This window comes from Sinohyriopsis cumingii, chromosome 11 (genome assembly GCF_028554795.1).
Source record: "Sinohyriopsis cumingii isolate HCF-2022 chromosome 11, ASM2855479v2, whole genome shotgun sequence".
Classification (NCBI taxonomy): Eukaryota; Metazoa; Mollusca; class Bivalvia; order Unionida; family Unionidae; genus Sinohyriopsis; species Sinohyriopsis cumingii.
The window spans coordinates 59,600,939-59,626,901 of record NC_142971.1 but is presented as its reverse complement, the minus strand read 5'-3'; the positions used below and the strand labels follow the sequence as shown (position 1 = coordinate 59,626,901).

General features: G+C 38.5%; 1 protein-coding gene across 2 annotated transcripts in view; it reads right to left on the bottom strand.

Annotated features, from left to right (window-relative positions):
• Positions 1–25,963, bottom strand: part of LOC149788527 (scavenger receptor cysteine-rich domain-containing protein DMBT1-like) — a 122,656-nt gene that overhangs the window by 54,950 nt on the left and 41,743 nt on the right. For both annotated transcript variants that reach the window (XM_089974541.1, XM_089974542.1), the window contains exons 8-9: positions 5,170–5,329; positions 4,462–4,631 (exon numbers count right to left, since the gene is read on the bottom strand). In XM_089974541.1, the coding sequence (XP_089830667.1) occupies positions 4,462–4,631; positions 5,170–5,329 (330 nt within the window). The remainder of the gene's footprint in view (positions 1–4,461; positions 4,632–5,169; positions 5,330–25,963) is intronic.

Below are 25,963 nucleotides of genomic sequence, written 5' to 3'. Positions count from 1 at the left end.
ATTTTCTATTAACAAGTAAAAACGTAAGAGAAAGCGTTATTTACCTAATGTGTGCAGATAGTTCCACAAGGGTATCATCGAGCTAAATTTAGATGTGGTTCTATTTTACCTAGCGCGCTTTAGTATGTGACTGCGTTCTCAGTTATTTCCGGCATTTTCCACATTCTCGCCGCATCGCTCCGTCCAAGTTTTTATGAGGTTCGCCAAACTGTTTCCTAGGTGGAGCTCTGTCTTCTCTAGAAAGGCCATTACAGCCCCAAGTTGAAATCAACCACTTTCTTGCTGAAATACCTGCTATTGTTTTACTTCCATTTCCAGGAGATTTGCAAAATTTAACGGAAAAAAGACACATTTTGACAAAGATTTTAGCCAGCAACTCTAGCACTATTAATGTTGACTTATCGTCTTTCCCCGCCGAAATTGAACGGAATAATGACCGAAATGACAACTATAAACGAGGCCGACCTCCGCGGTCACATGGTCTGTTCAGGCAACGGTGTTGTTCACCTACGTCAGTGGGGAACAGTTTGGAGGTTTCCTGTTACCTGTCCTAAACTGACATATCATAGGTTGATATCTAATGAAATCTCCATTTTCCGATTGCTGAATCAGTGACGTCACTAGCGTGTTTGATCGGTAGTGGGTTATTCACATTGGTGCAGTACATAATGAGTAAAACTTATGAATTTATTGCGTGTTGCTTTAAAGAGTGGCTTTTTAAGTTACCTGCGGTCTCACCAAACATAAGCAGTTTCCCTGGTTTTCAAAACCGATGACTTTCATTTAGGTATCATGGAATTGCGGACTACTTGCACGAACTACTTACCTCCGAAATTGAAGAGTTTGACAAGTTGGGATAACTTCAAAATTGGGGCACTCTGAAGATATATTGAAATTTCTCTCTGTGTGTGTGTGTGTGTGTGTGTGTGTGTGTGTGTGTGTGTGTGATTTGGATTTTTAACGTAGCTTTAACAATTTTCCAGTCATATCACTATGATGCCTGCAGTATGGTAGTTTATAGTGATGTGTAGCACTATGGTATCATGCCGCAAACATGTAGCATCATGTCCCTCCCAGTGGTATTATCCTGACACCAAGCTGAGCAGTCCGAACACTAAACTCTTAATGATAAGCGCCAAGCGAGGCAGCTGCTAGTACCATTATTGTAAGTCTGTGTTATGACTCAGAAGGGTTTCGAACACGCGACCTCCTGCATCCGAGGCGGACGCTCTAACCAGTTAGATCAGAGCGGTCGATTTCTGAGAGAGTGACAGATGTAAGGTGAAGTGGATTGCTATTGCTTTGAGTGAGTACGACTGACCGTAATTTAGAGATGACCAGTATATGGAGGTAAATCAATATAAGAAGAGCAAGGACCAAAGCAATTGGCTAGTTTGCAGAGGATACCAAGTCACAGAGAGGGACAAGTTAAAAAGGAGGCTAAGGTAAAGAGGAGATCGAGTTACCTAAGAGGCAGAATTACGGGGGGGGGGGGTACATAAGCGGCTGGATTACAGAAGAAACTGAATTAAAGAGGAGACAGAATTACAGGCAGGCCCAGTTGAAGAGGTCGAATTATATAGGAGGCTGAGTTACAGAGCGGTGGAGTCACAGAGGATGCTGAGTTACGCAGGAAACTGAGCTACAGAGGGTGTAGATTTACAGTAGTGGCTGAGTTACGGAGGACGCCGAGCTGTAGTGGATAACGAGTTTATTTGGGAACCCTAGTTACAAAGTAGGCTGAGTTGCTGAGTAACCAACTTACAGAAGAGACCGAGTTACTGTATTTGAAACAGCCTACGGGTCAAGTTTATTGTAATTTACCAATCTTCCCTGTAATTTGTATCAATCCATGCGTTCAGTCAGTACAGCCTAATGTGATATTTGTTTATGATCATATACTCTGCGGGATATATGTTGTGTAGCAATTCCACAAATAGTTGGTGAAAACTTCAGAACATGTCCGAGGACAGAAAATGACAAGATATACACAGTGTATTTGTATAAATCTGAACCCATATACTTTTGGTCCAAACTTTCTGTGTTTCCTTTATTTGAATCTGAACAATTTCTTGGGCCCATCGTACCTATTGTACTTTTTTTTAAATTGTTTTTTATTTCTTCTTCTTTTTATTTGGCCAGTGGTCAAGGACATAGCATGAAACATTTTACAAAAAGACGAATAAACACAATCCAACTTTGGCAATATTGACTGGTACATCAAATACTAGCTGCATAATTTAAATAAAGGGAATCTGAAACAAATTAAACATGTTTCAAGGTACTTTTTTAAATAATAGAGGTATTTATTGCAGTGGTTGGGTCAATTATCCATTTTATCAAAAGAAGAACTAACAAAGCCTCCAGAAACACATGTACGCTTAACGTAAACATAGAAATGCATTTTCAAACCGTTAACGTAAACATAGAAATGCATTACGTAAACAAAGAAATGCATTATTTTCAAACCGTTAACGTATACAGAAAGGCATTATTTTCAAACAGTATGGTAACATCTCCATTTTCAGTAACACAATCTGTTTCTCAAACAAGAGAGCCATGCAATGTTATGGCTCACACATTGAAATATTTTCTTAAAAACGTCACGAAGATATTAATCTTAATGATTGTATTTTTACAACGAAAAGTAAAAGATCTGCCTAAATAATAGATAGCGACATCTATTGTTCTGACCTCAAAGACTCGTTTACCATGTCCAGCGGTGACTCAGAATGTATGACGATCTGAGAGAAAATATCGTGTAAACAATTTTTAAAGCGTCCACTCAGACGTTGCTAAAATAAACTTGACTATATTTTTTTCTGTCCAACAGACGTAAAATCATTTTAAATGTTCTAAGTACAAACTCAAGGGAGTTGCGAAAAATTTTACTAACAGACTTTCAAAAATTGTCAAGCAATGGAAAGTCATTACTGCCCTAACAATGGACTACTATTACTACTCTAACAATGGACTACTACTACTATTCTAACAATGGACTACAAATACTACCCTAAGAATGGACTACTATTACTCTTCTAACAATGGACTACAAATACTACTCTAACAATGGACTTTTACTACTCTAGCAATGGACTACCATTATTACTCTAGCAATGGACTACCATTACTACTCTAGCAATGGACCACCATTACTACTCTAGCAATGGACTACTATTACTACTCTAACAATGGACTACCATTACTACTCTAGCAATGGACTACCATTACTACTCTAGCAATGGACTACCATTATTACTCTAACAATGGACTACCATTATTACTCTAACAATGGACTACCATCACTACTCTAGCAATGGACTACCATTATTACTCTAACAATGGACTACCATTATTACTCTAACAATGGACTACCATTATTACTCTAACAATGGACTACCATTATTACTCTAGCAATGGACTACCATTACTACTCTAGCAATGGACTACCATTACTACTCTAACAATGGACTACCATTACTACTCTAGCAATGGACTACCATTACTACTCTAACAATGGACTACCATCACTACTCTAGCAATGGACTACCATTATTACTCTAACAATGGACTACCATTACTACTCTAGCAATGGACTACCATTATTACTCTAGCAATGGACTACCATTACTACTCTAACAATGGACTACCATTACTACTCTAGCAATGGACTACCATTACTACTCTAACAATGGACTACCATTACTACTCTAGCAATGGACTTCTATTACTACTCTAACAATGGACTACCATTACTACTCTAGCAATGGACTACCATTACTACTCTAACAATGGACCACCATTATTACTCTAGCAATGGACTGCCATTACTACTCTAGCAATGGACCACCATTATTACTCTAGCAATGGACTACCATTACTACTCTAGCAATGGACTACCATTACTACTCTAACAATGGACTACCATTATTACTCTAGCAATGGACTACCATTATTACTCTAACAATGGACTACCATTATTACTCTAGCAATGGACTACTATTACTACTCTAGCAATGGACTACCATTACTACTCTAGCAATGGACCACCATTATTACTCTAGCAATGGACTACCATTACTACTCTAGCAATGGACCACCATTATTACTCTAGCAATGGACTACCATTACTACTCTAGCAATGGACTACCATTACTACTCTAACAATGGACTACTATTACTACTCTAGCAATGGACTACCATTACTACTCTAACAATGGACTACCATTACTACTCTAGCAATGGACTACTATTACTACTCTAGCAATGGACTTCTATTACGTCTCTAACAATGGACTTCCATTATTATTCTTACCTCTATAAGATGTTCCTTGTAAACAACATATACAATTTCACTTAATTTACAAGAAAAGAAACAAAAATTATGCCGATGTGTGGCACTAGTTTCCTACTCTTCTGGACCACAAAACATTCACATTTGGTCATAAATTATAGTCTTACGTTGATTGCAGAAGACACCGGCATCGTCTAGGTGATCGCAATCGTGCTGGTTCCACCCCGGGAATCTGCACTCTGTAATAGATTGTTCCAATCCACTACATTCCACGTTGTCAAGCAAGATATCACCATTCCCCTGGCCATACTTGGATTTAGAATATGCTGTTCCGCCTCTTCAAAAAGAATAAGAATAAATTTAATTCATTTTTATTTCTAAGTTCACCAAGAATGAACTTAGCTAATAAAGTCAGACTGTCTGGGTTTTTAACGTTTGTGACGTGCGTTTGTTTTTTGATTCACTACGTTTATGGTACTGTATTATTTTTGACACGTTATTTACAATATATGTAAATTTCATTTATATGATAATTATCAGAAAGAAATTAAAATTGATTAATATCAGTAACACTAATTTCTTTGTAGAGATTGTACGTGTTACATGTATCGTTTTTTTGAAACCACACCTATTCTTTTCGGATACCTTATTGGAGGCAAATGTTGTAGAAGATTAGAAAGAATTTCGATATATGTATACCGGTGATTGCCATGTCTTATCTAACTGAAAGTGAACATATATATATAGTGTGTGTGTGAGAGAGAGAGAGAGAGAGAGAGAGAGAGAATGTTCATGATCCAACTATCGTACATGTCCTTAATGTACATGAGTGAGTGAAGTGCCATTTCAAGCTAAAAAGGGAAAACACAACATACAGATATTTCATCATCCGGCAGATGACCCTCGCGTCATTGTTGTCCCATCCATCATCGCAGACTGTGCCCCATGTCCCGTCTTTAAAGATCTCTACTCTGCCTTCTGAAGGAGATGGTCCGTCAGCTAGTCTAATCTGAATGGCGGATATTGGTGGTGTCGCTGTAAATAAGCAAATGTAATATATTCCAGTGACAACAATACTCTTGTCAGAATTCTTCGATACGTTATTTGGCTATTTAAACAGAGATATACTTGATAACTTGATGTACATCAAAATAAATTAAGTTTTGTCAGTTTACATACTTACCTACCAATTAATCAATCAATCAGTTTTTCTTTAGATTTATAGTTTGTTTTCTTTCGGCCGACGTTGATTATTTGTTACCTCGTACATTGTATTAACAACATATTTTTGTATACGTTGTGCATACCATGACTTAAATGAAATTCAAATATTCCCTGAAAATTTCCTTGCATGCAGTATCAATCATCATGTCAGCATGAAACTGATTGAGTTTTCTTGCCTGTGCCAATGTGTGTGTGTGTTTGCAAAAGAGTCGTATCATTCTTACTGTTTATCATCGGTGTGACATCACCCACGGAGCTTATTTTCCGCTGATTGCTGATTTCTCACCTAGTTTGCGTATTCCCGTTGGATTTGTCTAGTCATTTTAACATATCTGTATATTGGTTCATAATTCACGGATTTTTATGACTAATTTCGGCCAAATGTCAGATCTTAGTGGTTAGATAGGATGTGTTGTAGTGTTTTTGGAAGAAGATGAACTTGCCTGGCATTCATGTTCTTAAAAATGGATTTCGCTCGCAGTGAAATGTTCGAATTTCTAGATTACGGATATTTGTGGATTTTTCGCGAAAGTTTTGTGGACACATTTGATCATATTATCGACGATTGTAAGCTTCTTTTCTTTTTTTAATTTGCATATATTTATTTAAAAAGTACCCTTTTAGAATGTGATGCCAGTCAGTGACTGGTAAAGAATATATTTATTCACAACAAAAAAGAGAAAAGAAGTGATGTCAATCGTACTATGCGTCAAAAAGTGATGCTAATCGTATTGGTGCGTCAAGAAGTGATGCCATTCGTACTGTGCAGCAAGAAGTCATGTCAGTCGTACTGTGCGTCATGATGTCGTGTCAGTCGAACTGTGCGTCAAGAAGTGATGTCAATCGTTCTGTGCGTCAAGATGTGATGTCAATCGTATTGTGCGTCAAGAAATGATGTCAGTCGTATTGTGCGTCAAGAAGTGATGTTAATCGTATTGTGCGTCAAGAAGTGATATCAGTCGTACAGCAGCAGAGAGGCTGAACAACCTCTAATTGGTTCACTCTCCGTTTCGCAAAATAAGCCTTCCTCGAAAATCGCAAAAAAACAAAAAAAAAATTGCAATTGTCTCAGTACCTGGTATGAGACAACCCTGTCAACGAACTTAATAAACTCTAATTGACTTACCCGGCCTATCGCTGGTAAGTTTTTCTGATCGCGAAAAATCGCAGGAAAAGTCAGCGATCGCGTGGGTGCCAAGTTTGAGGCAGCGCCTCTCTGCTGCTATAAATTAAATCATTATTATATCAATAATGGCAAACATCGGAGAATCATATACCACTAGATTAGCTCGAGAACGACTAGAAGCAATAACGAAATTTCTTCCCGTACGAGATAGTGTCAGACAAAAATTACAAGCGCGTCAAGAATCTCAGGATGAATTTAAAGAAGGTACAGAACAATTATTTAAACCAATTGTCGAACCAACCAAAAAGATCGCTGAGGCTACAACAGCATCACAGCAGGTCATCGCGGCCTTACCAAAACAAAACAGCGAAGCTATGGAATCTGCCTATAAAACACGTGCTGAAATCGGGGATGTTAAAAATATTGTCGAGGATTTATCTAAACCAGAATTAAAAACGAGATATTTTACTCAGCAGGGTTATACGCAAGTTATGGCCGATCCTGTTGCTGTTGCTGTAGGTGGGTATCAGCTACGGCATCAGCTTCTAAAGCCAGAATTTTATAACACTCCAGAACACGAGTGGACCGCTAGGGTATTTCGTGAGTACAAGGATATTCCACAAATCAGTAAAAAAAAAATAAGCGCGAATATGATGATTTTATTGAACGAGTTTATGAAATGAAAAAAGCTGCTTGAACGCCAGGGAAACAACGATGGCGATCACGGAGACAACCATCACCTGACCCGGAAGTGGTTTTTCTACTCAAGGAAGTGGTCTTATTGCCTGTCCTAACAATATTCTCGAGGACGTGCAACGGTTAGAAATTCTGATGGGGGGGGGGGGGGGTAAACGAGCTGGAAATAATTCTCCAGAAATAACCAATGAAGCAGCTGATATTTGTCGACGATTATTTCAAGGTGGTATCATGGATATTAATCTTTATCCGGAACTCATTGATGAAATCGTTGATGACTATCACAGTGACTAGTTGTTATCGCGATTAGATAAATGAATAATAAATAAAATGATTATACATAATGCTCACCGTGGTCCTGTAGCGGTTAGGGCGATAAATTCGCGATTACCAACCTATAAAGCAACTTACGGAGATGGACTCGGTGATGTTGTTCAGGGTTTATTCAGAAGGATAGCCCCCAAAGCAATACCGATCGCAAAACAATTATCAATGAAAGCTATTGACGTTGTTCGTAATAAAGCTCCTGGTGCTATTGGTAATGTTGCCAGTAAAGCGTTCTCGGCAATCAAGGACAGACTAGCACGATTAATACGCAGACCGAAAGCGGTCCAACCACAACCACCAGTAAAATTACAAAGCACTGAAGTGATGCCTGCAAATGTCAGTAAAGTAACAAATCAAGCCGTAAATCAAAAACTAGCAGCCCTGATGAATCAAGGGGCTGAACAAGTAAATACAAGTCTGATATCAGGAAGTGGTCTTCGTGTTAGACGATAACAAATTATAATAAAAATGCTTAAACATGTATCCGACCCAGCGTTTGACATGGACGCACCAGTACTCAAGGATGAACCTATACGCGATTACCAGTATTATTCTTATGAAGCACGACAGCCAAATCATCGTGGACGAATTGAATTACATGTTCAGGATACAAGTAGATATTTCTTGCCCGATGAAGCATTTACTGAAGTCGAATGTGAACTTGTAACAGCATCGTTGCTAATACAGCATACGGAGCTGATATCAGAGTTGGCTTTGTTAATAATGGTATCATGGCGTTATTCAAAAGTGCTATATACATGATCGATGGAAAGGAAATTGAGACAATCCAAGATAATGTTGACGTTGCTACAACGATTATGGGTCTAGCAAGATATTCAGATGATTATGCTAGATCAACTGGTCGGATGATGTTCGCCAAGGATAATGCTGACCATCCTGATAGGAGACCTGATATTGTAAGACGACCAAGAAACTTTGCCAACAACGCTGATGCTGATGTATAGTTGGTGGTTCATACCAACCCAAATTACAATTTAGGATTTAGAACACGTCAATTAATGTTGAAAGGTGAACGTAGTTAATTTTCATGTGCAATTCCACTGTCCCACATCTTTGGATTTTGCAGAAATGTCCGAAAGGTTATTTTTGGAACCAAACATACAATTGTACTTGTCCGAAAGGGTGATGATAATGATGCTATCTGGCGAGTAAAGTAATATTATTTAAACTTTCGTTGTGGGTACCGGTAATAACTCCATCACTCGCTGAAGAACAAAAGTTACTTTCTTTTATGGATCCAGGCGGTAAATCGGTATTATCATGGTTAACAACAACCACCAATAGTATTCAAAATGTCATCGACGGTTTATTATCTTGGCATATAGCATCACAGCAAGGTGTTTCTGCACCAAGGCATATCTTTGTTGCTCTTCAAGATGTTGCGCGAGTAAACAATCAAGAACACAGTTTAATGATATTTAACGAACTTGGTGTCTCTGAAGTATCTTTAAGAATAAACGGACATCAATAACCATCTGAAGATATATTGTTAAATTTTGAGAATAATTATGTAGCACGTGCATATCATCCTTTGATGACATTTATGTGACGTGATCAAAATATTGATACTGGTTTGCAAATATCACAGTTAGATTTTACAACGCTGTACCCGATTTATTACTTTTCGCTGGAACATCTTGACTTAGTTAAGCAATCTGTCGTTGATATACATTTTCGAGCTCGCGTAAACCCAGGTGTTGTTGCTAATTACAGAGCAATTGCAGTTATTCTTTCAGATAAATCAATGTTACTTGAAGGTGTTGGTGGGCGAATGAGAGTCATTGATGCCTCAGTGGAAAATATGTAAACAATAAGATCAACCACGTTAATTATAAAAACGTCATATAGTCACGTTAATGTCACTCTGACTCCCGGTCAGGTGAAAAAGTTACAATCAAAAAATGCGAGCACATGTGGGGCAACAATAACATTACTGCGAGATCAAATTACTAGTGGTGGTCCAAACAAGTTATCGTTGACTAAACTCAACTAAAACATTTCAATAAGGCGCTAGAAGCAAAAACCGGAGTTCAACTTGATTTTGCTCCAAGCGCCATCAAAGACATGATTAAAACTGGTGGTATATTTCCACTTCTCGCAGCAATACCAGCATTAATTGCCGCTGCTGCACCAGCTGTCGCAAAAGCAGCCGCGTTAGGTGCTGTTGGAACCGCTGCTGGACTGGCATTAAAGAAAGCAACTGGGAAAGGTTATAAAAAAAGGGAGCGGGTCTAAGACTACCAGGAACTCCAACCTCATGGTACGGAAAGGGTCTAAGACTACCAGGAACTCCACCCTCATGGTACCCCAAACGTCGTTGAGAAAAACAGAGTGTTTCACCGTTGTCAAATTTTGATTTACTTGATGCTGCTAAGCAACTCAAAATAAAAAATTTTAGAGGTGTTTTTATGCGAGATCAATTACCACAACAACCAAACAGCGTTGAAACAGGAATTATTAATCTTGATAACAGCGATGGTCTAGGAACTCACTGTGTTGCTTACGCGATTGATCTACGTGGAATTGTTTATTTCGATTCGTATGGGTTAGCACGGCCAGTTAAATTTCTAAAATATGTCGGTAGAGTACAAAGTACTCCAGTGCAAAGCACTCAAGTACAAAGTACTCCGTTTCAAATTCCAGTTTGGTACTCAATGCTACCAACACAAACATTAACCGATCCACCAATATGTGGTAGTGAAGTAATTAATGTACTTGACGCGTTATCAAAATCAACCAAACCACCTCACAAAGTCGTGCACGAGTATACCGCAGATAGGTTTAACCGTCTATCGTCGTTTTAAACATCCCTTAAAGATAATATGGTTGATATTTACGGAAGATCTCTCAGCAAAAGTAAAGACAAAAAACGCGATGATATTGATTTATCAAAATAAGCAACTAAAGATGAAATCGGCGATCTTATGAACTTCTCCGGGGTAGACCGAGATGAAGTTGTTGTTTTTCAGGGCCGATATGGTGTTTTAAAAACGAGTAAAATTAAGTGGAATGACATAATTCGAGGAGTGCTCGGTGCGGTCACGGATAACATCCCTGTGTTTACTGACAGCGGAAAAATCAGAGACTCAAGTATATCATTAACAACCTTCAGAGATGAAATCACAAAAAGTGTTGCTAATCGTTTAAAATCAACTGGCGATACAATGACAGGTGAACTCAGCATGAACGGAAATAAAATAGCAGCTGTAACAGATCCAGCATCTGATGAAGATGCCGCAACAAAAAAATATATTGATATTAACTACAGCACCGTTGATGGTAAATTATCCACGTTGCGGGCCGAGTATGACGTTCACGTAAACATGTTTACGAATCTCCGTAGAAATGTTAGAAAAATTAATGAAACCGCAGAGGAATTCTTTGGTACTCCATAAACCGTTGACGCAAAACTCTATGATATCAAAAAAACATTGGATACGATTAAAAAAACACTCGAAGATGTCGTAAGTGGAATCCCTGAGATCGTTAACAAAATTAATCTGATTAAAATCCAACCCGGAGTAACTCCAGGACAGATTACTAGCATAGCATACACAGTGTCATCGGGATTTGCAACATGGTCACAACAAAATAAAACTCTCAAACATACCGCAACAGTCACTGGTGTGTATAGGCTGTCTGTGTTCAGTGCTGCAAAATTTGAGATATTTACAACGTATCCATGGAGTCATTCAACCGATACGTTTTCTGGAGTTTTGTCTGTTGTGTTAAATAGCGGAAAGGAAAAAATATTTATTCTGGAAGCAGCTGATAAGAAATTAACCGCAACATCTTTCTGGTGGTGTCTGGAATTTGTGGCTGAAACACCTCAATTGGTTACTGCGTAAAATAATAATGGCGTTGACAGCGTCAACAACAACATTAAATGTTCAACAATATAGATACGATCAAGTACGTGATTGGCAATCATCGTTAAAAACCATCATTGACCAGTACGTGCTGAAAGTAAAAAAACACAAGGGGCGTGTAGTTGCTTTGGATGTTATAGTTTATTCGGTATCTGCGTTAGTTGCGTCCACCGGGGTAGTATTATCAGCGCTAACGTCAGTAACAACTGCAGTAGCAGTAACAATATGCGTTTCATCATCAGCGGCGTTTGCAGGTGTTTTTAATATTATCGCGAAAAAGATATCCACGTGCACGAGCACAAAACTCAACGACTACGTTGTAAAATTAAACACGGCAACACACGCGTATTCTAAATTATCGTCGCTGATATCATCAAGCCTCGACGATACAACGATATCAGATTCCGAATTTGCCGTAATGGTTAAGACATACAATGAATTCCTTGGTAAACAAAGCGACACAGAAAACCACCATTTGAAAGAAAATAAAAACAATAATGACAGAATTACTTCAACAGATAGTCGCAAATACAACAATGATAACAGTAAGCTCAACCAAGACTAAATTTGGTATTAATTTTCCAAATGCGATTCCGGTAAGCGAGATCGCCTTAGCACAGTTGCGAATATACCATAGTTGGCCAAATATCAAATCAAAATCATTTGGTGGATTACCAGCAAATAATTCGTTAGTGTTTGCAAATAAAAATAAAACAGATGGTACACCCGACTGGAACGTTGTTGAATATCCACAGTGTGCTATAAAATCGAAGAAATCAATAAGGAATTACAGCGCAGAATAAAAAGTATCACGGGAAAGGAATCCAAGATTGCAATAACAGCCCATGAACCAACACTGTCTGCCGCGATAGAGATAAACTGTCCCGACTACGTCGTGGATATATATCAGTCATCGATCAGAACAGTGTTAGGTTGGCCTGAAGTACCACCGCGTCCACCTGAACCAAAAAAGTCTGATTTTACCACGGACAAGCAATCATACTCGAAACATGCAGATCGTGGTGATAGTCCCTATAATATAATTGGTTATGAGTCAGTACTTGTCATAGCGGGTAAAAATCAACCTGTTACGTTTAGTCCTTCCAGCAATGAGTTGGCTTGGGTCTATCAACCTCGAAATGTAAAACTAACTGATGAAGCAATCAACCTTTTTTATTTCAAATTCTACTGAATTTTATAAGACTTTACTAGAGGATTTACGTCAGTATTTTATAGAATACCTCGCCGATACAAGATCAGATAACAAGGATAATATCATTGAACTGATTGAGATGTTTAATCAAATTATTGCCGATATCGAATACATAAATCAAAGTTGCTTGCAAGCGGTAATTAACTCAGAAGATAAACTTAAGCAACAATTTCTTAACAAATACAAGATAACAAAAGCTGATCTACCGACATTTAAATTTCCCGGGTATAACGTAATCGACAAAATAAAAAAAATCAGTCAACGATATCATTGATGAGTTCTTTTCTGAAATACTTACACGGTACAAGGAAACACTACCGTTACCAACTATTCTCCGATACAACGGGGCCCCGAGTGGCCGAGTGGTCTAAAGCCGTCTCCGTTACGGATCACTGCCATCTCACCTCTGTCTGCGTGGGTTCGAGTCTCGGATTCGGCCAGTGTGGGTATGTGAGAAAGCTTGCCAGTAGCTTCTCGAGGGCCGGTGGTTCTTTCCGGGGATTTCCCGGGTTCTTCCTCCACCATTAATAATGGCCGCCATGTAGAGCCTATCGTGTGCTGAAAAATGGCATTAAACCCTACAACAACAACAACAACAACAACAACTCCGATATAACAATAACCCACACGGAGAAGGCCGCCATGTTTCTCCGGAAATCGTAAATATAACTCCAACTGTCGCGGTCAGTCTTGTGTGTGATGTAATTGATGGAAGTTACAACACAGACACAACAGTATCAAATCAATCGCAGCAAGGATTTATTCTTTATTCGTTCACATCGAAAGATCCACCCGAATATCTGATTGTACAAGAACCGATCAATCCGGTCTATCTACGATGTCATAATCCACTGTTATCAAGAATAAATTTCAAACTAACTGACCAGTCCGGGCATTTGCTGGATTTGAGGTATAAAACGCTAAGTATAAATTTATATGTTAAATCCGAAGGATTTTCAAATCTAAGAGTGTTATCAAGAAAACAGTACAAAAAAAATAATTCTCCTCCTTGTCCTTGACAGTCAAGGAGGATATTTTTTTTTACTGACTGACTAGGCCCAAGCTGTCGCTCAGATTTCACAAATTTTTTTTACTGATCATGGTGATAAAAATAATTATTTTGTTGAATATCATACAAATCTGTCGAATGTTTTAATTCTGATAGGGTAATAGGTAGTCAAAATCGTGCAAAACTGACAGATTTCACAAAAAAACACAATCATTTTATATTTTACTGGTCAGTGGTGAATGACAAGGTAAAAAATAATTCTCCTGACAGAGTCAGGGACAAACTTTCATTTTCATTTCCACGAATGAGTCTAACTTTCGTTTCCATTTCCGGATATAATCTTTCTTAGTTGCCTCACGCAAGAATTGTCTTTTTTGCCTCATATTCACGAGATAATTCTGATCTAATGTTTTCAATGGCCCGAGAGAGAGAGAGAGAAATTCCTTTACTATTTCTTCTTCTACTGTAGCCAGCGATTGGCACATAGCCGTCTGAATTTTCTTTACAAATCTGTACTCAGATGGCAGCGTGTATGCTCCGTCCTCTTTTCTTTCCTGCAGTGTCTCAAAATCAGAAATAATTTTTTTCAGGATTTAGTTCATCAGATAAATGTATGCCGTCGCGCTTTAATTTTTTAATAGCAGAAATTACACTGTTGATATTTTCATAATTCATTACACAGTATATTATATATTTAAAAGAAAAATATTTTACACCAGTATGTGAACTTCTAGGCTGCTCATATAACATCCTAGCAAGTCCAGAATGGTGTCTTTTTTAACACTAAAGACGACACAACCCCATGTGAAATCCTAGATTGCCTTATGACATTCTAGCAGGCGCAGGGGGCACGGAAACACAACCCCCATGTGAACCCCTAACCTGTCAAACAACAGTCTAGAAGGTTCAGGAGGGCGTGTTTGCAAAGACGAAACATTTCCCATGTGAACTCCTAGATTGCCTTATGACATTCTAGCAGGCTCAGAGGAATACATACAACCTTAATTTTAACTTATCATAAGGACAGCACAACACATAGTATTTACACTATTTACCGTACCTCTCCTAGATTGCCTTATGACATTCTAGTAGGTTTGACGGGAATGGACGGCACGACACATAGTATTTACATTATTTACAACAAGGACGGCACAACACATAGTATTTACATTATTTACAAAAAGGACGGCACAACATGTAGAGGACGGTAAAGACGGACACGGGGTCATTTTCTGCGCTCAACAGATTTTGCACACCCTCCCCCAAAATCAACCCCTGTATGGTGCAAAAGGCACCCGCCAAGAGTGAACATGGGGGGAAGATGTGTTTATCTGTTGAGTTTCGCGAAAACCCCAATAAGAAAATGTGGTCGTATAGTATATAAGCTGACTGATACTTGGAAATTCAAAGATAGCTCACGCGATGGGCGTGGCTTTTTTGCTGTTTTTGCATTTCTTTTTTTCTTAATATAATCGTAGAAAAAATATAGATAAACCAGAAAACCAGACGGATTCAGCAAAACAAGTATACTGTCTGTGAAAAAATATTCTTTATCTTAGATAAACGATTACACCTGCCCGTGTTGACATTCCTTGATTTTATCTACGGGAAGTAACTGTATATATTTTACTTCCGTGTTAACCCGTACAGGTATTCTGAAATCAAGGACAGAGAATTATTTACCTTTACATTGAGAAACTAGGAGACGGTTAATCACCAATGCGTCACGAAACATATGTTTTAGAAACAGTTACTTTTGGATTGCAAGAAAATAATACAACTTGAATTTAGTTCTACTTAACATGTCAGATTTATTTATTTTCTGGATAATATATGATACCTATAAAATAGGAAATGGTGTGCATTGTGCAATCTTCTGAAAGTCAGCGGAGAGAACTCTATCAATTTGTTTACACAATCGCGGCAGAGTTATCTCCGTTATCTGTATCTAACATTGTTGGGACATAAGAGAATGAAATCCAGTTTTCATACAGGTATGAAAACGATGATCTGGTTATTTTATCTGCAACACATTGGACTGAACGCCGGTTAATACCAAAATACTTGCCAGCCGCGTTCATTGACTGAAATATTATCTCTTCGCCGGTTTCAATATTGACAGATTTAACGACTCTAGGAACTTTTTACATCTACCGGTATTCCCACGTGCAGAATTGTCGCTCTGCGTGACAGCTTGCAAGTTAGATAAATTATTATTAAGTTTTTGTCCATCAATATGATCGATCACAAGACCGTCTTTGATCTCCCCGTAAAAACCTCGAATATGAACCTAAGATTGTAATACTTCTTTTTCCCAGCGGTGAACGCTAGATAACCAGCATTATTAACAACACCGACTGTTTTTTTTCCGCTGACAGTGTCTGATTGTACCATCACGAGATGCTTCATGATTCTTGATGATGGGATGTGGGACAAATTCTTTTTGCTCCGTTATATATAATATTATTTGTTTAAATTATAACTTATCTTCAAATCTTGCTATATAGTCTTCTGGGGGTTCTTATAACTTTAATGACAGGGTTATTATTTTTTTTTTTGTCATAATACCGCTTCAATTCTCTATGTCTCTTACCACCACAATGCGCACACAGCTGTGTTTTTCTTCTAACTCCAACACCACATCTTAAACACGGTTGTGGACCAAGACTTCCTTGTCGTACACTTTGCAAATGTTGACCGCAGAATTCGTTTACGCAGGATTTGTTACAAGGAGTTGCAGACCCTATCATCAGCCATTTGCACTGATTTCTTATCTGAGTCATCGTATATATAATATTTTTATTTAAATACTTGTCTGAAATAAAATACGGAAGAGTTTGAGAGATTATCCACAATCAAGCCTTGGAAAACTTCCAGATTCGATCTTGACAGACTAACCCCTGACCTGCGGGGGCGAGCTCCGACTGATCTGATTAATATTATCAGGGATGCTAAAAAAGAATTTCGTGATGATGGAGCATCTCACACATGGTCTACATTCAAAATTGTACGCGATGACTCTGTCAAGGACAAAGTTATCGACAAAGGTGTGGACGAAGTTATTGATGCTACAATGAACGATACGCGGGCGAAAACGATTATCGATTATATCAACGATCAGAAATATTTTTATCAGAATAAAGCTTATTGTGCTAGCAAATTCCGCTACGTGGATTATTCGTGACAAACGTGACCCTGTCCTTGCTAATGGAAAAACCGTTCTGTTAAGTAAAAATTCCAAGCCTGGAACACTGAGTGGTATTGACAGACCATATTATGCTCGAGCGTATCCCGTGACCGCGGTAGTTTATGGAATTTATGAGCTAAATGATAAACCCAACATCGATGATCTTGCACCAATGGGATTTTCAAGGTTGAATTGTGTAGCCGAACGAGTAATTGAGCATTTTACAAATGCGAAGCGTGGAAATGGGTTAACTAATTAGCGACGTGAAAAAATAAACAAATGGGCTGAATCGGTCAAGGATACCGGAGCTACAATAAATGATGTTGCCGAGTTATCAAGTAAATTAAAATTTCCAATGAAACGTTAACCGGAGAGATTTTATATGAATCAAAGAACAAAGGAAAAGGGACACCAGTTGAAATTATTGATCACAATGCACACGCGTAGACTAGCGCAGTAACACTACTTCCACGGAATCTTACTGTAAGATTTTACCTCTCAGAAAATAGGTTTGATTTTATTAGACAGATAAGTTGAAACGATCCTGTGTCAGTGTGGTTATTTAAAAGTTCTGATGAAGAATGTGATCAATTTGTAAGACCCAACGGCGATTTATATCGTCGAGAATCTCTTAACGAAACAATGAGAAAACTCGCGGTAAGATTTTCAACAGAAAACATTAACCAATTACTGAGTAATTGTTTTACAGTTCCGTCAGTCGCGGCTCATTTTGCCAGAGAGAAAAATTCGTGGAAACCAACACGAACTCGATTTCTCGAGGATGTTCAAGCTTGTTGTGTCGAATAGAGGCATGGCGGTTTGTGGAATATTAGGTATGATCGTGACGATATGATATCCGTTGACATGATCGCGTGTTATCCGGGGAGTTTTCTAGGCAAGGGAGAATGTCATAGATATTTTGCGCGGTTTGGACATTCCACACACGAGATGACGAGAGTAGCAGTAAATGGACCGTTACCTGATTTTGATCTAACTGGATTTGCTCGTGTTGTATCATTCGAATTCGCCAAGGATCTTTATCCAGTTTGTTATGTTTGGTGTGGTAGACACTTCTCGGAAAAACTCTGGGTGCCACCAGTGTTATTAAGATATATGCTTGACAGCAAAATATTAATATCGTTGACGGTCAGCGAGGCAATTATATCATATCGGAAGCAGACCGAAGTTTGGTTGCCAACACCACAACGTATCAGTCTTAATGAGGTTATTGAAGAATATAAGCAGGAATGTCCAAATATTCTTATTGATGTCATCGTTAATGATGCTCATAATATTCTGAAGATTAAACTCAGCAACAGTGAAAAAACCGCAAAGGATCTTGGTAGGAAAATAATCGGTAAATTTACTCAGGGTGGTGCATATGATCATCAACGGCATTGTGCAAGATTGATTATGGATCCCGCCGAATATGAATTCGTGGTCGCTGATGCAGCAGCGAAAAATATATTTTGTAATCGGGAAGACGCTTACTTATCTGACGGAACACGGTTGGGTACTTTTGTTAGTTTTATCAATGGAGAATCTCCTCAGTATAGGTGGCGCTCACCAGATAATATGTACTTTTGAGAGAGTGACGTATGTAAGGTGAAGTAGTTCGCATTTAAAACATGCACAGTGGAGAGAATGTTTGAATACCTCTATGCTACATTAATGTAATGTGGATGATATTTCTTTTGGATATTGTACTTTTGGAAATTTTACATGATTTAAGCACACTGCTAACTAAAATGACTGCTCCCTTGTGTTAAAAAATCAGTCTGAATTAGTCTAAAGTACACTATACATAGCAGCTATTAAAATAGGGAAAATGAATTTTGCCTGACTAGACAATAGCAGCTTCTGAAAGTGCAATGAATGAATTACCAAATATATAAAATGTAAAAAAAGTTATCGGTTCTTTTTTATACAATTGACCTCTGAAGTTCAGGAAGTGAAAATGACCAAGTAGAGCTAGCACTTTTTTGAAAGGTGCACATTTGAAGTAAGGCCAAGCTGTATACTCTATAACCCATAGTACACCCATCAATCATGCACCAAAATAAAGGGAATTAAAGGTTCTTTGCATTATACCTAAGATATACAAGGTCTTTTTTAAATAGCCAGTATAACCAGTGAGGAAAGCCGGGGACATTCTTTTTCTTTAAATTCCAAACCCTATGCAAAATGCGAAACTGTATAGGGCCACCATACTCATTTAAGATATTCAATGCTCACTTATGTGTCTATAAACCTATTATCGATGACAGACAGATTTCCTCGCACCGCAGTCAGAGTTGCCACGGACTCATTTTATATCGAAAGCAAGTATATAGAATTACTGACTCGGTTTACTGATCATAATGCATCATGGAGTTCGTGGAGAATAAAACAAGAAATGTTACATAATTATTGTGAATCCGCTGGTGTTACGATTAAAAATAATTATCGCAGCGATCAGATATCAGAATTATCGTCGGAGCCATCCGTGTATGATCCAGTATCTAGACACAAAACCGTTTATTTAAGCGGACCGGGAGGTTGTGGTAAGACAACACAAGTTATTGAATTATTTCGACAGAATTCAGATGATGTGATTGTGCTAACACCAACACATAGACTTGCACGAGAAATGAAACAATGAGTCAATTCTTGTACTTATCAGGCATGGACTCCTGATCGAATGGGAGAGAAATATGTTCCTGGTATCATCATTTGGGATGAGGTCTGCACAGTGTCGCTAGATATATTAAAACTGTTTCTCGATTGGTTATTGTTAAAGAATGCAGCTGTGATAATGTGCGGCGATCACGGTCAACCACCTCCGTTTGTTGGACCATCTCCACTTCATTGGCTAAAGGATTTTGTAGATTACTATGAAGAAATAACCGCTGATCATAGATCACTTGATGCAGAATTAAGAGAATTTAAACAATTAATCAGATTACAACCGAACAAAATTCAATGTGAAATAGCGCATAAAATAATTCCAGAAACTTCTTTGAACGACTTTTGGGAAAGGTGGAGACCAAACGATTTGATAGTGGCAAGTAGAAAGATAGTTAGGGATACACTTCAACGGAAGTTGTTTGAAGCGCATAAAGAAAAATTCTCAGTGCTAACAGTACAACTACTGATACACGGCGACAGAATATCGACGTTGACATACCGGGACAAACCGAGAAACAAAATCTCGTATTAAATGATATTGTTTTAGTTGATGTCAATGTTGTCGAGAATGCATTATCGTTGGATAAATCTCCGTGGACGCTAGGATATGCAATGACGATACATTCATCTCAAGGATTAACTATTACTGATACAGTTGTTTGGATTGTTGATGATCGTATCGAATGGTCAAACTTAGTTTATTTGGCAGTATCTTGAGTTAGAAAAATATCTCAACTGCGAAAAATTGTCATGGACGCGCCAGTGATCAATGATGATATTGACAACGATATAGTAAAAAAAAATTAGCCGGTTATAAACAAAGTGACAAAAAAAAATGAACGCGATTTTGATCTTGACGCTGCATTTATCAACGCGCTAAAACATCAGCAGAATAGTCACTGTGCGAGCTGTAATTATATAATTTTATGACAGTACTCGAGTAATAATCCAAGACAATTTACCGTAGAGAGAAAAGATAACTGTCGCGGTCATACACGAGAAAATGTGATGCTGACCTCTCTTGAATGTAATCGACGTAGGGGTGCTGGCACCCTTGGTGCTAGTTAAATGATCGCGGTGGTAATTGAGTGTCTTCGGGAATTACTTGTAACACTGGTCAACAGTGAAATCATTACTGACTTAAAAAGGCCCTAATCTGTAGTATTTTGGTGTGCCGAACACGAATATAACCGTGAAAAATTTGTATTGGCTCTCGTTTTGAAGATATTCATATACCTCATTTTCTATGTTTCACTGTGTAAATTTCTCCAGTAGGACTGCAGCAACATCCGGAATAATGATGTAACATTGCATAATACCATCATGCTCACATCATCCACAGTTGATTGCATCATTTTCTGATGCAATGCAATACTAATGCCATGCGGCTGCTGAAGTAAGTTGACGTCAGCAGTGTACTATACATGTGTAGGCCTATTATACTAATGCCAGGCGGCTGCTGAAGCTGACGTAAGCAGTGTACTATATAAAGCCCAATCAGATAGGTTCAGCATTTAAAATATTTTAGACGTTGTGCGAGACAGTTCAAGCTACTGTTACATAAAACTTATCATTTTATCCATTTACGTACAATAAAGAACAGTAATGCCTCGAAAGTGTGTTAATACCGCGGACAATTTTTGCTATATTTGTGGGGAAGTGACATTTGCCAACCAGAAGAAAAGTATCAATTCTCAAGTGAAGAAGGCATATCATCTTTACTTCGGATGCAAGGTTGGTGACCAAGACAAGCCTTGGGCTCCGCATATATGCTGTGCTACATGTACAACACAGCTTTCACAGTGGTTGAATTGCAAAAGGTCATCAATGCCGTTTGCAGTCCCAATGGTGTGGAGAGAGCCAAGCAACCACCTAAATGACTGTTACTTCTGCTTGGTTCCTCCTCTTTCCGGCGGAATAACGAAGCGAAAGAAGTCGAGAATAGTCTACCCAAACATTCCGTCTGCATTGAGACCAGTTCCACATGGTGAGGGACTTCCTATTCCAGAACCTCCAGCAGAATATTCTCTTGATTCATCTGACGAAGACAAAGGTGAGTCGACCTGTTCTTCTCCTGGTCCATCAGCATGCAGTGATCCAGATTTTCACTGTGGTGCATCATCAACCCCACACAGAATAACACAGGAAGAACTAAATGACCTGATTTGTGATTTGGACTTATCAAAGAACAAGGCAGAATTGTTAGGATCAAGACTCCAACAATGGAATCTTCTAGAAGAAGATGTCACAATTACTGCATATCGAAAGCGCCACCAGCAATTGGAGCCTTTCTTCAGAAAGGAAAGTAATCTGATATTCTGTTCCAATATTGAGGGCCTCATGAATGCTTTAAAAATCACTCATGACCCACAAGAATGGAGACTATTTGTGGACTCTTCGAAACTGAGTCTCAAGGCTGTGCTTTTGCACAATGGAAACATTCTTCCATCTATTCCAGTAGCGTATGCTGTCCACATGAAAGAGACATACGATAACTTAAGGCAGCTACTGAATTCCATTGAGTATAACAAGTACAGCTGGCACCTCTGTGGTGATTTGAAGGTAGTTGCCCTTTTAATGGGACTGCAGCAAGGATATACAAAATACATGTGTTTCTTATGCGAGTGGGATAGCCGAGCAAGGGAAATGCACTACATGAGGAAGGAATGGACTCACAGGCAGAATGTAGCCATTGGAGAGAAGAATATCCAACACCCAGCTCTGGTTGAGGCTCAGAAAATCTTGCTACCACCCCTTCACATCAAACTAGGTTTGATGAAGAACTTCGTGAAAGCCATTGACCGGACTTTGCCAGCATTCCGATACCTGCATGAAAAATTCCCTCGACTCAGCGAAGCAAAGATTAAAGAGGGAGTTTTTGTGGGTCCTCAGATTCGAGAGCTTTTCAAAGATGACCGGTTCAACAACTTGCTGGAAGGTGACGCGAAACAAGCATGGAATGCTTTTCGCCTAGTTTCTACAAACTTCCTCGGAAACGTTAGGGCAGAAAACTATAAGGAACTAGTAGAAGACATGTTGATGAAGTATAAGAAACTTGGCTGCAATATGTCTCTAAAGATTCACTTCCTTCATTCCCATTTGGATTTCTTTCCTAGCAACTGTGGTATTGTTAGTGATGAACACAGCGAACGTTTTCATCAAGATATCGCAACAATGGAACAAAGATACCAGGGAAAATGGTCCACTAGAATGCTGGCTGACTACTGCTGGACACTCCTCAGAGATGCTCCCGAACAGCTGTACAAGAGACAGGCGAAGAAATCTAAGATGTAGTCAATGACTTGATTTTTTATAGGTAGGCTATTACAGTTGACCTTTTACTATTGGAATGCATTTCGTTATGTAAACATTAATTTCTTGCAGATTACAAAAAAACTAGAGCCAATTTTGCAATTTGACTGTCATATTCGTGTTCAGCACATAAAAATTGATAAGAATTGACTAATTTTATTTCAGTAACATGACTTTTGTAAAAATTTGTTGTCCAGTGTAATTGTTCACGTGTAAATCCGCGCTGAGGAGCAGTTGAATATAATTTGTAGATTGCAAGTCTACCAGTAGATCTTACCACACTGGAAATTTTGTGTGCGGTAATACTCCAGACAGGATCAATCGCTCTTTTTTACCACCTTCAAAGTTCACCAGGTTCATATAAATATCTTACATTACCTAATACTGGCTGTGCTGAAAAATCACGTCGTTGTATTGTTTATACGCGCTTGTTGTTGTTGTTGAGTTTAATTATAGTGGCGTGCGCACAATTGTGCATGTGCCACTTTTTTCTGACTGCACCGCAGCCTGCTAGTTGATCCTGGGGAAAGGAATGGTGCCACCTCCCCCAGGCTTTTATGGGTTCAAGGAACCCTGATAGTTTGGCCTCAATCTGTGGGTCCATAAAGGTCCCTTACAGTTGAATGGTTGGCTGTCATTAGTGGGAAGGAGAGCTCGGGAACGGTCCTGGTTGTTTCACATCGCTGGTTTCTTGTTGCATTTCCCTAGTGTTTTTTGTTTTGTTCATTTTTTTTATTTTTATTTTTATTTTTTTATTTTTATTTTTTTTTCTTTTCTTCAAAATGTTCTAAAAAGGGGGGTGTTCAGGGGCGTATTAACCATTAAGCAGACTAAGCACGTGCTTAGGGCACCAGGGCCAAAGGGGGCACCGCAAAGTTGAGAAAAGGGTGAAAAAAAAAAAAAACGAATGAAGATTTGTAAAAAAAAATTTGATAAAACTAGTGCAAATTGATCATAATGTTCTGTTTCTTGATCATGGTGCTCCCTAGGGTTATCTTCCCGGGTGTACGTGGAAAGGAGGGGGGCACCAAGATTTGTCAGTGCTTAGGGCACCAGTGAGCCTTAATCCGCCCCTGGGGGTGTTCTATGCTGTTTATAGAGGTTTTTAGTAGAAATCATGTATGAAGAGAGATTTTCAAGGTTATTATGGTATTACTAGTCGAGGTGTTTAGGGTGTGCTTCCTACGTTATGTTATTTATAAGTTTTTAGATATTGCCTCTTTAAGTTATTTATTTATTAATGTTTTTAGAGATTGAATGTTATTTATACTTTATTTAGCAAGAGACCGGAGTCCTAGCAGATTACACGGTTCGTTAAGGACATCTAGGACCGGAGTCCTAGCTGATTACTCGGTTCGTTAAGGGCATCTAGGACATCCGATTTTGCGGTTTCCTTAGTTTTTAATAGGTGCTTCGTAAGTGAATTATTTATTAATATTTTTATAAAATTGAATTATATGTTATGGGTTTTTATGTGGGGGCTTCTAAATTTATTTAGCTAGTTACTGGGTCTTTTGGTTTTGTGGGGACAGTAATTATATTTTGTTCCTAAGTCCTGCTGAGTCTATGAATTCATTTATATCTTTATATGCTGATTGTTTATTTTTATTAAAGTCCATAATTAACTCTGGGTATGTGTGTGGTGATCCAATCTCTTTTTGGTTTTTGATAAATATTTTCCTAGCGGGTAGATATTTTGGGCATATATTGAATACGTGGTGTAGATCTTCGGTGGTGTGGTAGTTAAAGCAGTTAATGGTTGCTGGTTTGGGTCCTATAAACCTTCCAAAACTGCTTGCTAGTTTAGTTTTTCCAGTTATTATCCTGTTTCTGTTCTAAATAGGTACCCTTGGGTAGCTGTATGTTCATATCTACGGTGTTTTGGGTTTCATGGTTCTTTTTACCTTTTGTGGAGGAGTTCCAAAAATCTTGCCATTTTTGGTTTATATATGTTTGTGCGAAGCTTAGTGCTTCTGTAGAGCTATAGTTAAGCTTGATAGAGTTTTGATCTCCTAGTTTGGTTTGTGCAACTTTGCCTGCTGTTTCGTTGCCAGAGATTCCAATGTGCGACGGTATCCACATGAGCTCGACAAATTGGTGTACTGTGGTGATATCGTCGATTAATTGGCATGCTCTGTCGAGTTATACGCGCGCTTGTGATTGCATTAACGGGTTTCAACGCAGTTGTTCGAGTTATTTCATTATTTAGCGCAACTATCACACTTGGTAATCTTGCAACCCATTCGCGAGACCTTTTGTCTTGAATGAATTCCTTCGCGTATTGATATCCAAATAACCGCTCAGCAAGTGTTCGATTAAATCGTTCAACAATTGCCTGATCACGATGAATTGCAGTATGTTCTCGTCTGATTTCGACATTATGATTTTTCATTAAAGATGATACTGCACCCTGAAATTCTTTGCCAGGATCAACTTGTAGTAGCTGTAGCCATCGTAGACTACCACGTTGATAAATTCGTTTAAACGCAGAAGCTACCTCAGTTGCTGTTTTAGTTGACAACGGCTCTGCTTCTTTGAATGTACTTGCAACATCAGCGACAGTTAGGGCGTACTTGTATGTTATTTGACATCTTCGTATTTTAATGGTATCATGTGGTAAAAATAAAATATCAGCCTGATGAACTTCATTAGGAACGCTGACATCAAAATGTGCAAAGTGAATTCGTTTAGGCGGTGGTAAATTTGCCATATTGCCTGTCGTGCTAACCACGCTTCAGCAGTAGAACGTTCGACACCTGCTGCTTAGGCGAGTTTACTAATTGCTGCTCTACCTTTCCAATATCCTCCTTGGAGAATAATAAATCGATTCCATTATAATAATAATCGGTTGATTAATTATCAGCGCCTAGCACTAGTTTACCCTTCATTGCAGATCTTACTAACCAATTTGCTAGTGATTCTTTGAAAGATTTATTTGTAATGGAATTTAGCGCATGAATTAATTTCACATCTGCGATATGCCTATCTTGTAGATTTTTACTTTTATAAGCTACATCG